General features: G+C 42.4%; 3 protein-coding genes across 3 annotated transcripts; 1 reads left to right on the top strand and 2 right to left on the bottom strand.

The window, feature by feature from the left end:
- The first annotated feature begins 648 nt into the window (after positions 1-648).
- On the top strand, positions 649-3,128 carry LOC6629498 (sphingomyelin phosphodiesterase). The gene is made up of 4 exons (XM_002054482.4): positions 649-807; positions 909-1,803; positions 1,859-2,726; positions 2,794-3,128. The coding sequence occupies exons 1-4, from the start codon at positions 681-683 to the stop codon at positions 2,908-2,910; spliced, it is 2,007 nt and encodes a 668-aa protein (XP_002054518.1). The 5' UTR covers positions 649-680; the 3' UTR covers positions 2,911-3,128.
- On the bottom strand, positions 3,096-14,353 carry LOC6629499 (corticotropin-releasing factor-binding protein). Its single transcript, XM_002054483.4, has 7 exons — positions 13,918-14,353; positions 7,336-7,411; positions 4,263-4,510; positions 4,075-4,181; positions 3,901-4,019; positions 3,643-3,806; positions 3,096-3,588 (listed from the first exon to the last, which is right to left on the bottom strand). Exons 1-7 carry the CDS (start codon positions 13,966-13,968, stop codon positions 3,346-3,348), a joined length of 1,008 nt encoding a protein of 335 aa, XP_002054519.1. The 5' UTR covers positions 13,969-14,353; the 3' UTR covers positions 3,096-3,345.
- A 438-nt stretch (positions 14,354-14,791) lies between these two features.
- Positions 14,792-16,331, bottom strand: Osi23 (DUF1676 domain-containing protein Osi23). Its single transcript, XM_002054484.3, has 3 exons — positions 15,401-16,331; positions 15,126-15,334; positions 14,792-15,056 (listed from the first exon to the last, which is right to left on the bottom strand). Exons 1-3 carry the CDS (start codon positions 15,840-15,842, stop codon positions 14,910-14,912), a joined length of 798 nt encoding a protein of 265 aa, XP_002054520.1. The 5' UTR covers positions 15,843-16,331; the 3' UTR covers positions 14,792-14,909.
- Positions 16,332-16,351: the final 20 nt, after the last annotated feature.

The raw sequence follows: 16,351 nt of genomic DNA, 5'->3' as shown, positions 1-16,351 counted from the left end.
CAAGAACTTTTATAAGTATTAATGGATATTTTATTGCCAAAGTCAGACCATATCGCGCACATTCATTTTCGCACGTGAATATTAACGATAATCCACACACGCATAGTTTCTCATTTTTAAAATATATACCTATATCTGTATATTTTGTTTTTTCCAAATTGGCACAACTATTTCAAATAGCTGCTCTTGGAACAATTGATCAAATGTTGCGGTTTGGCAGTGTTATTTGGTTTAGTATAAAATAGATTCTTAGCCAATTTATTTGCAAGGGAGTTTAATCTTACACATTGCCGTAGATAGACATTCTTGTCTTTCAGAATGATAATCAGGTTAACTGATGTCAAATCAGAATTTGAAGTGGCCAAATTGTTGTCAAACTCTTAGCCCTTAGGTTAAGTAACTAATTAAATAAGGCAAGTATTGGTTTTAAGATATTGTGAAGTACAGAATTAATGCTGTAATTTTTTTAACTATCTGTGTAAGCAGTAGCTAATAGTGTGTAGCCACGCCACTTGCTTATCAATTACTATAGAAATCTCTTGTTTGATGGTATCAATCATGATATTACGCGAATAACATTTGAAGCGATTCGATAGCCTAGCGCTTGATAAGAATGTTGACTATAAATACGATTTGTTCGCATACCCAAACTTTAGTCTAAGCCATATTGCCCTACCGCAATGTATATCCAGCGGACTCTACTGCTGCTGGGCGTGGCTTCTCTGCTGGCTAGCGGCCAGGCACATAGGCTTCCCGGTGTACCGAGTAGCTTTACCACCGAGGAGCGGCTCACAGCTGCCATTTCAGGTGCGCAGTCTTCAATAACAACGGCTTATCGCATCACATGGACAAGTTGAAGTGCGGCAGCGGTATATCAAGATTCACCACACATGTCTTTTCATTCACAGCCAGCGTAGCGGAAGAGATTAGCCAAGAGTTTGTGAAGTACCTGAAAACGGGCCTTGAATCACCCAGATTGCAGCAGCTGGGCGCTGAGCTGCGCACGGCACACAGCCAGAAGGATATTTTCACCGAGTCTCTTGTGGATTTAAGTGCAGCCGATCAGTATTTTGCGTGCACACTCTGCCGCGCCACAGTCAACGTGATTGGACGCACCTTTACGGGGCCCAATGGCGAGTTGACTGGACCCGATCGCGATGAGAATGCCAAGCAGACATTGCTAAGTATTTGCGACTACTTTAGCATTCAGACACCGGAGGTATGCGCCGGACTATTCGATCTGAACTGGCCGATTCTCGATTACATCTTCAATGAGACAGTTGCCGAGGCGCAGAGCATTTGCGGCATGCTGCCCATTAAAATATGCCAGCTGCAGCAGCCGGAATACAGCCTTAACTTGACCATTGTCGGCGAGATGCCCACGGAATCGAACTCTGCATTGCCCGAGCGCAGCGACAATGATTATCACGTGCTCCACTTAACCGATATCCACTACGATCCGGAGTACAAGAGCGGCAGCTGGGCGGACTGTCCGGAGCCCATGTGCTGTCGGGATCCCCTGCCGGCTGATGCCAGCTCAACTGGTGCTGGCTATTGGAGTGACTATCGCAATTGCGACACGCCCAGGCACCTGATCGTGAATGCCTTCGAGCACATTAGCGAGAATCACAAGCTGGATTGGATCTATCACACGGGTGATGTGCCGCCACACAATGTGTGGTCCACCACCAGGCAGGGCAACATGGATATGCTAACAGAGATCGATGCCTTGATCACAACTCACTTTCCCGAAATTCCAGTCTATCCCTGTCTGGGCAACCATGAGCCGCATCCAGCAAATGTGTAAGTAGCCCAAGAGTCTCTTTGCTTTCAGCTCCATTTCATGCATTCTTCTCAGTTTTGGCAACGATGAGATACCCGAATCGCTGAGAGTTGATTGGCTGTACGAGCACGTCTGGAGCCTATGGAAAAAGTGGTTGCCCAACGAAGCTGAGGCAACCGTACGCCGTGGTGGCTACTACACGCACTCGCCCAAGGCTGGCCATCGCATCGTAGCGCTCAACAGCATGGATTGCTATCTGTATAACTGGTGGCTCTTCTACAACGGTTCCATTGTGCTGGAGCAGCTGCAGTGGTTCCACGACACGCTGCTTGCTGCTGAAAAGGCCGGCGAACATGTGCATGTGCTGACACACATACCCTCGGGCGATGGCGACTGCTGGACGGACTGGTCCAGGGAATACAATCGCATAGTGGCTCGCTTCAGCAAGGTCATCACGGGCATCTTCAATGGGCATACGCACAAGGATGAGATGAATGTGCACTACACTGAGACGGGTTTGGCTGTGGCCGTTTCCTGGAATGGTGGCAGTCTGACGAGCTACTCCTACATGAATCCCAATTATCGTGTGTACGAGCTGCATCCGGAGACATTGCAGGTCCTTGAACATCATACCTATATACTCAATCTGACCGAGGCCAATCTCAAGCCCGACGAGCCGCCCGTTTGGCACAAGGAGTACGAATTTGGACAACAGTTTACTGCGAACACAAGTCCCGCTGGCATTGACGAGCTGCTCGTAAAAATGGCCAACCAGCCGGATATTCTGCGCAAGTTCTGGCGCTACAAGATGACCGAAGCGGATCCAAAACTGGCTGCCGGCTGCGACGACAGCTGCCTGAACACCACCCTGTGCCGCCTGGCGACCAGCAACTACAAGGAGAGACAACGCTGTCGCGAGCTACAGGCCATACTCAAGGATACTGTAAGTTGTCCTGGCTTTGATTATTTAATGCCATTCGGCTCAAACACCATGTTTTCTATGTCTGCAGCTTGACAAGGAGAATCCCGAGCAGCCGCAGGACAATGGTGTCGCCGCACTGGCGGCTTACAGCTTCAGCAGTCTGTTGGGTCTCGTGTGTGTGTTGCGATATTTGAACCATCTTTAATCTTTGAACAGTGGCTGGCCATTGCCCTATCTTTGTTGCTTTTTTTTTATGGCACATCGTTATTAATTAGTTCGATTAGCAGCGCGTTCATAAACTACGCCATAAACCGTGGCCAATGGCTGGCGAGCACAAAGCTCCCGTCAACAAACAAAACAAAAAAAACCACTTTGTATTTTTAACATTCAGAATTTTTGATATACACATATAATTACATAAAATTTCTTGTTGGGGTTTTTTCGCTATTTAGTTTGGCATGGGTGAATACTTTGTGCTTGGATTGGATTAAGCGCTACAATAGAGTCCAAGCTGAATGGGTTGGGGTTGTCTTTTCTGCTGCCTTTGTACATACATATCCAACCACATACATATTTACAAACATGAAATTGTAATCATTGTGCCGGACTTGTCCCTGTTATCATCCATTAAGTTGGCCGCTTAGAGTGCACACAGCAGCGTGGCAATGTCCAGATCGTGCTCGTCGGCCTTGCGTATGATGACGGCTGCCTGGTTCTGGTAGCGGCCCGTGGACACCAAGCGCACACTGGTCACGCCGCAGAAGACAGCCTGCTCGGGTCCCAGCTCGTTGGTGGCGCCGCACACGTCACTGGCCAGCTCCATGCCGGTGGTATCGAGGCCAGCGGAGCCGCCAATCTCTAAACGATCCTCGAACAGGTGACACTAAGAACGATGTGCTCACGATGAGAGCAAATACCAAAGACGCATAATACTTACATCATAGTTGACCTTCTCCTGGGCACGCACGGCCTTGCTGCCAATACGCAGGGATCCTAGAGAGATGGCGGCCGGAAAAAGTGCGGATAGAGTGCAGTTGCGGGCGTGTCCATAGTTGGACATCTTGTAAACGGCGGCGGTGTCCTGGACAAGTATGTTGCAAGCTGCCAAGAAAACCAGGTATATTAACAGGGGGATTAGATGAGTCTACATCTTGCTCCATATCTCTCTCTCTCTCTCTCTCTCTCTCGCACTTACGCTGTGTAATCTTGTGGAAGCGCACGTTGGCCACGAACGAGCCACGTGCGGGTATGCGGTACTGCAGCAGTGCAGCATTCTGGCTGGAGCGGAAGAATTTCTTATTGCTGAAGCGTGGCCTGCAAGGGAGAGGATTATTGAAAAAAGCCTGAATATATGTCTGAGTTGTGGTACCATTGCTTGTTGTTGTTGCAGAACTCATATACACGATCCTCGAGCACACGATGATGGTCCTTGACTGCCGGAAAGTATTCACCATTCAGCTCCCAGCCATCCACAAACTGCACCAGGATGATACATGTGAATGCATTACTATTGTTTGTGGTAGCCTCAGCAATTTACTGGCCACTTGGTACACTCACCGCCATTAGACCGCCCGACTCGCAATTGACGTCATAGTGCTTCATGGTTATTTCCACAATCGTGTCTGGTTCGCCAATCACATAGAGACCGCAAACGGACCCTGCGGCAGCAGCTGCTGCCTCCAACTGGTCGCCGGCGACCGCATCCAGCTCGAGCAACGCCGAATCTCTATTGAAATTGAACGGCGGCGGTGGCGCTGCCTTCTTGAAGATGTAATCACCTGGCTCCGAGGCAACATGCATGCAATCTGCAATGGCAAAGCAAACGAATTCGATTAGTGCTCACCCAGGGCAATGCCAGCTGGACATATGAAACCAATTTCGGCCAATTGTGTAAATTGCAAGAATTTGTTTTGCTTATGGTTTGTGTGTGTGTGTGTGTGTGTGTGTGTGTGGGTGGCTGGTCAAGCAATAATTAAAATCCAATTGGCTTTCAAACACACACATGCAAATTGCAGTTACGTTTTGAACCCAGTTCGTAGCCTGGCATCGAGCAATTAATTTATCATACACACAGACCTGCAGGCTGTCCAGCTGATGCCACTTAAGGCCCTGGCTATGGCTACTGTTGCCTGATTTATGGCGCGCATTATTAGCTCGATTTTGGTAACGCACACACAACAGCACACCCCCATACCCCCACAGCCCCACACACACGCATGCCTTTTGGTCTGCTTTGCGTTGTCATTTTATGACTGTTATCCCTGGCCGAAAACAATGAAACTATATAGTCTGTCTTTCGACTTTTTCGCATGCTTGTCACACACGCAACTGTTGACGAGTGCGTGGGTGTGAGTCTGTCTACGTGGGCGTGCATGTGTGTGTGTGTGTGTGTACGTGTGTGTCGTCTGAGTGTAGTTTGTGTGCAACTAACAGAATGGCCATAAAATCGCTTACTGCGCACACAGTACTTTGTATTTGTATACCCTAACAGTAGGGTAATTAGGTTTTTTCAAGTTGCATTTAGGAAAGTCTTTGAACTGGTATATATATATATATAAATGTATCTGATGTTTTTAATGCACGTCTGTTTTGAAAGCTATATGAGGGAAAAGCTTGATCGGATTATTTATTTACTTCCCACTTAATTCTCACATACCCTAGCTTAATCTATAAGATATCGCAATATTAAATATATGTAATTGTTTGCATATGATTTATTTTATTTATATTATTATAATACTTATTTATTACCATATAAAAGAACTGCGATCAATTTATATGTACTATTGACTGTCTGTCAATATTAAAAAAAATTGAGATATCAAAGAAATAAATTGTAAAATATTATAAAATTATATTTTAACCAAGTTAACTAAATTAATCATATAAAGTGCTTATTTAATTTAATATTGCAATTAAGATTTCCCTAAGCGCTCTCCTATATAATATGATGATGATATACAAATCTTCCGAAAGGGTATTTACTGTTCATCATGCTAATATCAGTTTTTACAGTGCCTATATGTGCAAGGGTATCTGTGCAAGTCCAGTGCCGTGTGGAGGATGTGGGTTTTAAGTGTGTGCGCGTGGGTTTTTTTTTGGGCATTTGGCGCCTAATTGTTTATTATTTTGCCTAATTGCATTAAGTTGTCACAATTTGTTCGTTTCATTAATTCAATTGACTGCGCCGAATAATTAAATCAACATTATGCATAATTGATAAATAACGACTTAAGTTTTATTTACAATTATTATTTATATGCATTAATGCATTTATTTGCGTTAATTGACATTAGATGGTGTCATTACGGACTGTCGAAATCACAATTCCAATGAATATTCTAATCATTTATATAAAAAGGTTTAAAAGATTAACTATTTATGGGCATGACGAAGATTTAAGGAACGTATGGACTTTATTTCGACCAGGTTTATTTCATATTGATATCGAATTAAAAACTAGACGTGAAACCTATGAATGTAATGAAATAACATACTAATAAGTCAATACGTATCTGATGACATAATCTAGTTGATGATTTTAAAGGACCTACAATATATATTTTCCCAGCTCAAGCTCATCAAAAACATATGAGAATTGAATTTGGCGTTTGTATTTCCGACTGTATGCATTACCATATTATTATTGCTGCTCTTTATTAATTTGTTCATAATGCAAACCTCAAAGGATGATGTAATCTATGAATAAATTATCACGCAATTACAGTTTTTGCTTGTTTACTTGTCAGTTGCCCAGCAAAAGGCGCAAAAAAGTAGCAATTATAAATAAACCGAATAAATACAAAAGTTGAGATTTGTTGGGCTACAAAGGGAATAGGACTCAGCTGCGGTTGCCTTGCCAATCGCTGGCCGTTGGCCAATAAAGCTCGGTTATATTTATAGATGCTGTCATCTAGATTTACATTCAGTTTCCTTGATAGCAGTTGGTAAAATAGTTATTATGGCAAATTTAATAACTTGCCTTTCACTGGACTTTCAATTCAAATTAAATGGTTATTCGCAGTGCTCACAGATTTGCTATGGCCACATCAAGTGTGTAATCCTAAATATTTCAACTGAAGTGGAATTTTGTTTCATTTGCCCAAATGCGTTTTATGGTCAATCAATTTTGTAACTCTTATGCAAATAAATTACACATACATCATGCGGTTGGAGTGGTTGAAAAATAAAAATAAAAAACGCTTGACAACTTGTGAGGAAAAGCAATTTAAAAGACAATTTAGCCAAACTGTAAACATTTTCTAACCCCTACACAAGGAAAAATTTGCAAATTTCAATTGAATGTGAAAATTCCAAGTCTAGAAAAAATCGACTGGATTGAGTTGTCAGTCGGCATATTGACAATATTATCTTATCTTATCTATATCGAGCGACTTGTATTTTGACTTAGTTTAAGTCCATTTAGATTGATTGGTTTGCAATTTAAGACCTGGTGCCTTAATAACTCGACTCTTTTGCGCAGTGTATAAACTCTTGACGTCCGCTAAAGTGCATCTCAGGCAACAGCACTTGACTAAAACTTTTACCTACCAATTTGTTGGCGCACTTCTACCCCTACTTCCCCTCTCTCACTTATGCGTGTTTGTATTTATGTGCCCTGTAATCTTACCTGCAATCCTGTGCTCGTTGTAGGGCATTGCCGCGGCTGGATATAGCTCAAAGGAGCGCTTCACAGTGGGCCAGGCCTGTGAAAAAGATTAAAAGTGTGAAAGAAAAAGTAAAGTGAGGGCTTTTTTGAATGGTCGTTTTGACGGCGGCTGTCATTCAGGCGCTACAAAAGATACGCATTGAAAACGCGCCACAAATGCTGTTGACAAAAGCCAAACTCTAACTACGATAAAATCAGCGGGCTGGCGAGCTAATAGCAGCTTTTCACCAAGCAACAAATACCACAAGCGCAGCAGCGTTGACACCAAAAAAAAACTTAGTTTCGCTTTGTACTCGGCTCAGATGCTAACAGTGGCCCGCTGTGTGACCCCTGGTCAGCAGAGCAACGGAACGTGCAGGTCAACGGCGGCCTTAAGCACAATGCAGCTGCCGGACAATCCACACTTTAAATTAAACACCGATCCACCAGATGAGCCATTCAGCAACCACACACGGCACATAACTTGCAGCTGCCGCTGAACTTGGCTGCGACCATGGAACACTTGAGTGCCTATTCGTCTTGAATTCTAAGCATCGCATATTTTTAGACTGAAAAACTCAAAACTTTATAAATAGCCACAAGCGGCAGCCTAAATCAAAAAACTTTGACTATGCTGGGGGTCAAAAAAAAAAAAACAAATCAAGCGACTTATGATTTTCTCTTTGGCGAATGTGTCAATACCCTGCATTGAATAATTATTTTGCGTAAAATTTGTTTTTCTTTTAGCTTTTGTAATTTCACAGAAAACAATTGAACTCTGTGGAGGCAACTGCTCAATACAGGTCAGTCATATCCTAGCCAAGCACAGTTTTTTGTTTTCTTTTTATACCCTGAACTCATTGAAATTGGGTAAAAAGGGTATAATGTGTTCGAGCAAATGCATGTAACAGGCAGTAGGAATAATCCCCGTTCAGTATATATATTCTTGATCAGCATCAATATTCGATTCGATCTAGCCATGTTCGTCTGTCTGTCCGTATGAAGGATATCAAAAACTAAAAGAGCTACAGACTGAGCTTATTGTCGATGATCGAAAACTTGTCCCGTTTCCAAGCAATCGATAAAAATCAATATTTTAAATCTCCTAGGTTTCAGGGCTAGACGTACCAGACTTGACAATGCAGTTTCAAGAATAATATAGGCAGAGAATGTGTCTTTATAGAGAACTGAGATGGCTTCAGGGTATCGCCTGGTCTGGCACTGCCGACTAGAGCCCTCTTGTTTTGTTTATTTATGTTTTATTTTCGGGTATTACTTTTACTTATTTCTAACAATTTTTTGTTACTACCCTGATTGATAAAAGGTTTTATTCTGGGCGCTAATTGAAATTGTTTGGGGCTGGCCAACAGCCCTAAGAACGACGTTGGAATTGATAAATGAGGATTCGCAGGACGTTGAGAAAAAATAATTGTATTTTCGGCCAAGTTTGGCGAATTGTTTGCGCAACACTCGAAAAAGCCGACACGATTTTGGTCTATAACGAGCTGGTGGCATGGTGAGTCTTATGCTTATGAAACTGTCAATTAGTGGCGGCTTTGTGGGCCCAACTTTAAGCTGCACCACACTTCCCGACACATAAGCAGCATTAGCACACCCATCTACACACAATTTGTTTGGGCCCCAGTGACGTCATTAATATTGGATGGGCGCAGAAGCGAATTGAAAAGTCAATCGTAAGGTTGTTTAGCAATACGCAGCATTCGTCAAAACTGATGACAGTCAGTAAATAAATGATAAATACGATCCCTTTGAAAACACTCGACGCCAACTCATTTGCATAATAATATTCTCGTTGAATGGAATATGATGTACCAGGGACAACAACTGCAGGACAACAGCTGCCCAAACTGAATCCTGTCACAGGATTCTATTGTTAAAGTTGGGCGCTTGTTAGTGCTTTTGGCTGGCGGCAGCTGGTCAGGGTTACTCATAAAAGTATTATTGGTTGTCAACGACATCAATATCTGCATACCAGAGACACACTCGCACACACCCGCACACACACATTTATGTCCAATCAAAGCTTAGAAAAAATGTCTCTGTTTTTTTTTTTTACTGCTCGCTTTAAAATTATTTCCGACTTATGCGCACAGCTCTTGGAGCAGGCAAATCCACGTGAATACATTCATGAATTTACCATGCACATGAAGTTCATGTCAAATAATTTATTGGCACTTTATTTTCTGACACACTGCGACTTGCTATAAATACGCGCTCTGTAGCCAAAGTTTTTGATTTAAGTGAACGCGCTCTAATTGAATAAAATATTCGTGTCATGCAGGTCTGCAAAGTCTGTATCAGCAAACGGCATGCCTTAAATATTATGACTTAATTAAAATGCCACCAACGGCAGCTGCGGCAACAACAACAGCAACTTGACACCTACACGAACTAAGTACGTAGCGGAAATGCTTCAAAAGGTATTCGGCATCCCTTTCAAATATTTATTTTTCACCGGCAAAGCCAAAGATTTTCGCGCTAAGCCGTCAGTTTTTTCAAATATTTACACTCCGTCTCAAACATAACAATTCCCATAGTGAAAGCGTATCATTTATTTATTATGAGACAGCTGGTGGGCCCTGGCCTTAAAAGGGTCTGGCCAGCAACAGGCGACGGTCTTATTACCATAAAGCAATTTTTTCTTATTCGACAGGCTTTTCAGGCTCATCAAATATTAAATGAAAATTTGCTTCGTTCTCGGCAATATTTGTAAATATGCATATTTACTAATCCGCTGTCCATAAAGGACTATTAGTAATGCTTCAACGATAAAACGCCTAAACCATAATTGAAAGAAAATAGGCAAATAGTTGCAATCAACTTTTTTGCTCATCAGTTTCAAGCAATTTTCACAAAACTTTGTGAAAATTAAATTTGGATGTACAAGTTTCGTTTAATCAAGCTGTAAGCATAAGTTGAATACGTGTTTCACCAACTTTGCAAAGTCCTTGGCACGGGGAAAAAAAAAGAAAAGGACATGTACATATGTATGTATCTATTTACAACTATTTGAGCGTATGAATGGTTGTATAAATATATGCATGCATTTTCTCTTATAGCCAACGCGAAAAAACTATACTTCCGGCTGGGCCTCACTATGCGCTTCTCATGAATTTAAGTATTAGACTCTCACTCTATGCGTGCCTCTACATTTCACTTTATTCCTACTTTAACCCGCTTCCGTTGTTTGTCTCTCTGATAGAATTTTTGTGGGAGTGTATGTAAATGTTAATGTTACATATTATCATATATTATAATATATAAAAAGCAATATATATTAAGCGTATTTCGGCCCTTTGATTTCCTTAAGTCCAATAATGGCTTGGCTATATTAAAATGCATTATACTTTATGCATCAATAATAATAATGTATATTCTACTTTTATTAGTATGTAATAAAAGTATATAATAAATATAATGTTCGCAAACAAAATACTGATTTAATAATGATTATAAATTGTAATAAATCATTTTATACAATTATACAAATTATAAACCCAATTGAATTCATTTACTCGCTCAGCCATGTCAGCTGCATTATTATTTATTCTCCGAATCGTATTAATAAATTATCAGATTGTGAACTTGCATACTCTTCGCAATTGTCGGATTTAATATAAATGGAAAACCTTTTTTTAAGCATATTTAAATTAATTTTATTACCCATACGCCTCATTGGCTAAGTGTTTTATTGGCTTAAGCTGCCGCCGCTGACGCACATAAAAAATATTTAATTAATTCGCGCAAAAGTTAAATCAACCGCGAAGCAGATAACGCCTCTGCACGCATTTAAATGCAACCGCAGCCCAAATGCAGCCTGGTTGTGTGTTGCATAAATATGTGCGTAGGTTGCAAGCAGCTAATTACTGCAGAGGGCACTCCTGGAATTACTTGGCCCGTTTCCATTTTGAAATTGTCGTTGCCCCAGAAAAAGGAACTTCATTAACTTTATGTCATGTCAGGGGGCTGACGCACAGTCAAATGGCTTGTCGTGTTGCGGCTCCATCACAGTTTCCTGCAGCATTTTCCGCAGTGTTTTTAGTGTCGGCTTGCATATGCGAAGAAATCTATTACTTTGCCGGAAATTAGTCGCACACATAACCTTGCCGCAGACCTCCGTTCGAAATTTATTGAACATGCTGCAATGGATTTTATGCAAAGTGCGCACGCCACGCGTCACATTTCATGTGAGAGCATCGAGTTTTTGGCATAAATGTGCGTGGGAAATGTAACCAGCTGCTTCTACACAAGACTAAGATATTGAATTTATTGGGTGTTGGGGCAGCTTCTGTTGCTGGCACCGACACGGCTAACAAATTGATGTCGATTAAAAGTTCGGCTCCTGCCAACGGCAACAATATGGCCGAAAATACTTTGACACACGTTTGGCCGAGAGGACAATGACAAATAAGCGGTAATTAAGGAAGTTTGTGTGCACACTTATTAAAAGAAATGACAATGACACGATGCCCGCATGCGGGCATATATCCAGGTGTTGCTGGTATGCTTTTGCTGCAAATGTTATTTATCAATTAGGGCTTTGACTTGGCAACACTTTATTTTAATTGGCTTCGTACACACGGGCACATCAAATGTCACACACACACACACTCATACACAGGGCCAGAGCCAGCTGTTGATTCTAGTCTAGCATTGGCAAGTCCGAGTCCAACTTTCTCTCAGTGCGGTTAAACTGCCCGTAAAGGGCTCAAAGTGTTGCTGATGCTGTTAACATGCAGCATTAAGCGAGCATCAAGTGCAGCCCAAGTCAGGAGTGGGTGCAGCCCATGTCCGGCTGACGATTGAGTGAGTGACCAGCTTGACTACAATAGCAAAGAACGTGGATGCAGGCTGGCTGGACACAATGAATGGCCATCATTTGCAGTGCGGCGTTCACAAGCTTGCACCCTTCCTGGTCATTTCCCCTTGTTGCTGCACTGTTGATTTTCCGCCCACTTTTCCTACACGGTTGCAGTGGCCCCCCCAGCGGCAGCGGTTTGACTTGCCTTTAACACAGCTAAATTGCAGCTGAAAAATGTACATTTCTTCTCTTTACTGACACTGACTCTACACAAGCTTGCTGCGGGCCAATTGGCTATTGTCAACGAGCATATTGTTATTTTAGTAGCTGGCAATAGCAGAAAGGGAAATGTCGCACCTAAGCAAACATTGCAAATGATATTATTGATAGTTTAATAGTCAAAGGTGCAACTCATTTGCAATGCGTAGCTTGAAGTCCTTCCGACCAATGCACAAATTGACATTTATTAGGTCTTACATTAGAATTGATTCATGCTGATCAAGGCTTTGTTCTGATTTATCGATGCACAGCCTCAAGACTGTATTACAGATTATTTTATTAAATAACACAACTCAGCCAGACAAAAAATTTGCTTTAAGCGTCGAACTTATAAGCATGCAGTCGCTGATTCAACTTCAGTAACAATTGCCAATGATTATAATTGTTATTAAATTTTGTTTAAGAACAAAGAAAAGGCCAACATAATAAATTGGAAAACAAAGAAATGGAAAATTCAAATGCTGTTATCATATGTTTCAAAAAATGCATTTTTAAATGTGTTTATCAAATTCAAATATTGTCTTTATTTTGTATAATTGATATATGAATCGAAAGCTGGTGTGCACCTCCATTACATAAGGTAACTACAGTAAGAAATTTAGATTGCTGGCCCTTACAAACAGTTTTTTATATAGGGTCTATTATAAGCAAGGAGAACAGTTTCTTGGCCGGGCTTTGGTAGCATTTGTATTAGGAAACTTGATGTAAATTCAGGCAATACTTTGTATATACATTGGATTATGTATCATTTTCTATAAGTATAGAATATACTTATAAATTAGCAATTCTTATATAAGGCTTCGGATAATAAGTACACACAAAGACCTGAAGGGGAATAGCACATCAAAACATGATTTGTGTGAAAAGTATTAATATTATTATTCTTTTAGAATTTATGTATCTGTACAGTATTATTGGGATAGCTATTAGATATATAACAAATAATGCTGTTGTTGAAAACGCCTTCTAATTAAAGAGTTGAGTTGTCATTACCAATTTAGTTGCCTTTAAAAAAAACTCCTTAATATGGCTTTAGTTTTTATAATTTGTGATTGTTCTCTGGCAAAAGTCGAACAATGACAGCCCATCGTGCAATGAAACATAAAATTGATTTGGAAGCAAATGTTATTTGAGTCAAACCAAGTTTGGACATATAATTCATATAATTTGAGACTAATGAAAACAGTCTGCAATACATGATGTCAATACATGAAGCAAGATGAAACAACTAACAAAGAGCCAAAGGTTTCAAAAAGTTTGCTCATAAAATGTCGACAAGGCCGAGGCCTATCAAACGTCCTGCAGCAAATCCCCCAGACAGAGCGAAATGAATTCAACTGATTGTAAGACAAGAGCTGAATTTGAAGTCAAAGTCATAGTCAACTTGTTGATCGAAATCGAATTACAAGCGCGTTACCTTACCCCCACCCCAGCAGCATTTGCAAACACCTTCACCCACTTACCTGAACGCCCAGCACAATCATGGACACATAGACATAAACCACGAGCTTCATTCCGTCGGCGTTTGGGTCTGTCAGGGACTTTTAATTAACCGACGGTGTTAAAGAATTTGATTCGCGCGGCCGCCAAAATCTTAAGTCCCAGTTGTGCGGTTTGATTTTTAAATTTAAGCTGATTCAAATTATTTGCGGCGAATGGAATGGTAGCACGCAAGCAATAATTTGATTAGAGCGCAAAATTGATGAGAATGGGACGAAGGACGGTCACGTAATTCGCACTTGGACCGAGATTGAAACTGAACGCGTTTTGAATGGCACCAAAAACCGTTACACGCGACACTAAGGATACAAAGGATATATAAAGCGTAACGCTCTGGAAACGGACTGCGGTGCGCGACTTCCGTTCGCTGACCAAAACGAGACGTCAAAGCTGCCGCAACCGACGACAGAATGTTGCTCCTTATCAGCGGCGCATTTCCTTTTATAGTCCTGGCTCGTGCTGCCACCACATGCTCACACTGTGCCAGCCAGCCCCCCTCCCCCCCCGCTCAACTCGTCCTGCTCACAGCCACTTGCGTGGCATGCAGTGCGCAACATTTGAAAGTTCTCATCAAGCACCGAACTTTCGATAAGATAAGAAAACTTGTCCTTGAAGCATTCTGTATGCTGGAAAATATTCGACAGTTTCTAAACTATTTTCATTTTGCTAATTTCTTTTCTTCTAATTTTCTTTGCGCATTTTGCCTGTATTAATTTAAAAATGGACCGTTAAATGGAAAACTCAACTCACGGAAAGCGTCTGGGGTAAAGCTCTTTTAAGCTTGCAACCAGACCTGGCAACTTTCTGGAAACTGCAGCAGCGCCATTTTCAAAAATGAAAAGCTGAAAAGCTTTGTGTCGAACATCACTTAAAAAGAAAACTACTTTTATTTGAACTATCTAAAACTACAATTATTGACTGGAGATTTCTTGCACTCTCTCTCGCATCCTTTCTGCTACTTCAAGCTGACGTCCAGGGACGGCGCCAGGCCCATGGGTATGGGCACATTGCGCGGATGATTCAAGTCGCCGCGATCGTAGTAGCCGCCCAGATGTTCGCCGGGCACATGATACAAGCCATAATGGAGTCCTGTATTGGCCACCTGTGAAAGAAAATGCATTGGATTTAATTTAAAAGCTCTTTTAGTATATTAAACTCAGTTTTAGCTAACCCGCTTCAGTCCATTGATGGAGGCCAGCAGCAAAGCCATTTTGGCCAATAACAACGCCTTGCCACTGACAATAGACAGCATTTGGAAGCCCATGGGCACCAGCACGGCGCCCAGAGCTGTCACACCGAACATCATGGTGATAATCATGTTGAAACGATGTCGACGTAGTCGGGCGCTGCCCACCGCATCTGCTTTGCTCTGCGACGCATCTGGAGACAATTAAGCCCAAAAATATTCAAGGAATTAATATCCATGGCCATGGTGAAACCACCTACCGTTGCTCAGATAGCGCTCCGTGAGCTTGGCCAGATTGATTTGCAGCGTGTGCGTGGTCAGACCCTTGGCCAGGCTAACAGCCAGCTGATCAAACCACGTCAAGTGCTTGAGATCCTTGCGCTCATCGGCTGCCGCTCGGGCATGGCCATTTGTCGCATTTGGTGCGGCCATGAGGCGCACGCCCTCATACAGCGGTATGACATCCGCCATGATGTCCTCGAAGATTTGCAGGCTGCGCGCGCGGAAGCAAGCCCACAGACCCGTGCCCGAGCGATAGCAATCGCCCAGCTGTTGGCGCAGCTGCAGCAGCTGGGCTATCCATGAGACGCGCGTATCCGTTTGAGTTTGCGTCGGATGGACCGTTGCCGCATTGCCTGCCACAAGCTGCATCAGCAGGCAGAGTGCCAAAAGGCAAACGCTTTTCACAAATTTCACTTGCATATTGTGTGCGGCTCTAGAAGTGTTCGCGTCAAGGCTCGGAATGAAACTGCGGCTGCTTGGACGCTCGACTGCAGCTTTTTATGTGCCGCCAGAGCTGGTCACTGAATGGAAACGCATTTGGCTCGTGCAACCAGTCATTAGAGAGAGACTCCAACGCATTGCGTGCAGAATTAAATGGCTAACGGTCAGACATCGTTTCCAATTGGTTTTTGACGGTCATGGTCAGCGGTCAGCGGTCAGCGGCAGTCCAGTGGGCGGGACTCCAAGCCCAGTAAACCACATTGTCATAAAACTGTTGAATCCGAAACTGAATTTATTGTCGTGTATGACCTGAAAACCACCTGGTTAGACATCAAATTACCTTGTCAACGCTTTTGATCAAATGCCAGCGTATTCTAATCGCATACGAGCCGCATGCCTGTTAACAGTTGCAGTTAGGCATGATTAAAGCGCTTCACTGGACTGATCGAAGGGCAGTCGCGTTACTTGCCAGTACGATACGGCGGTAA

The sequence above is a fragment of the Drosophila virilis genome, chromosome 2 (assembly GCF_030788295.1).
Source record: "Drosophila virilis strain 15010-1051.87 chromosome 2, Dvir_AGI_RSII-ME, whole genome shotgun sequence".
In the NCBI taxonomy this organism is placed as follows: domain Eukaryota; kingdom Metazoa; phylum Arthropoda; class Insecta; order Diptera; family Drosophilidae; genus Drosophila; species Drosophila virilis.
The sequence above is the reverse complement of the archived record's forward strand: the minus strand, read 5'-3'. Positions and strand labels throughout refer to the sequence as shown.

Coding starts and splice junctions, on each gene's coding strand:
- LOC6629498 (XM_002054482.4), top strand. CDS start 681: ATGTATATCCAGCGGACTCTACTGCTGCTGGGCGTGGCTTCTCTGCTG. Junction 808..908: donor GCTCACAGCTGCCATTTCAG/GTGCGCAGTCTT, acceptor TTTCATTCACAG/CCAGCGTAGCGGAAGAGATT. Junction 1,804..1,858: donor GAGCCGCATCCAGCAAATGT/GTAAGTAGCCCA, acceptor CATTCTTCTCAG/TTTTGGCAACGATGAGATAC.
- LOC6629499 (XM_002054483.4), bottom strand. CDS start 13,968: ATGAAGCTCGTGGTTTATGTCTATGTGTCCATGATTGTGCTGGGCGTT. Junction 7,412..13,917: donor TGATTGTGCTGGGCGTTCAG/GTAAGTGGGTGA, acceptor TCTTTTTCACAG/GCCTGGCCCACTGTGAAGCG. Junction 4,020..4,074: donor TGCAACAACAACAAGCAATG/GTACCACAACTC, acceptor TCTCCCTTGCAG/GCCACGCTTCAGCAATAAGA.
- Osi23 (XM_002054484.3), bottom strand. CDS start 15,842: ATGCAAGTGAAATTTGTGAAAAGCGTTTGCCTTTTGGCACTCTGCCTG. Junction 15,335..15,400: donor GGAGCGCTATCTGAGCAACG/GTAGGTGGTTTC, acceptor AATTGTCTCCAG/ATGCGTCGCAGAGCAAAGCA. Junction 15,057..15,125: donor CCATCAATGGACTGAAGCGG/GTTAGCTAAAAC, acceptor TTTCTTTCACAG/GTGGCCAATACAGGACTCCA.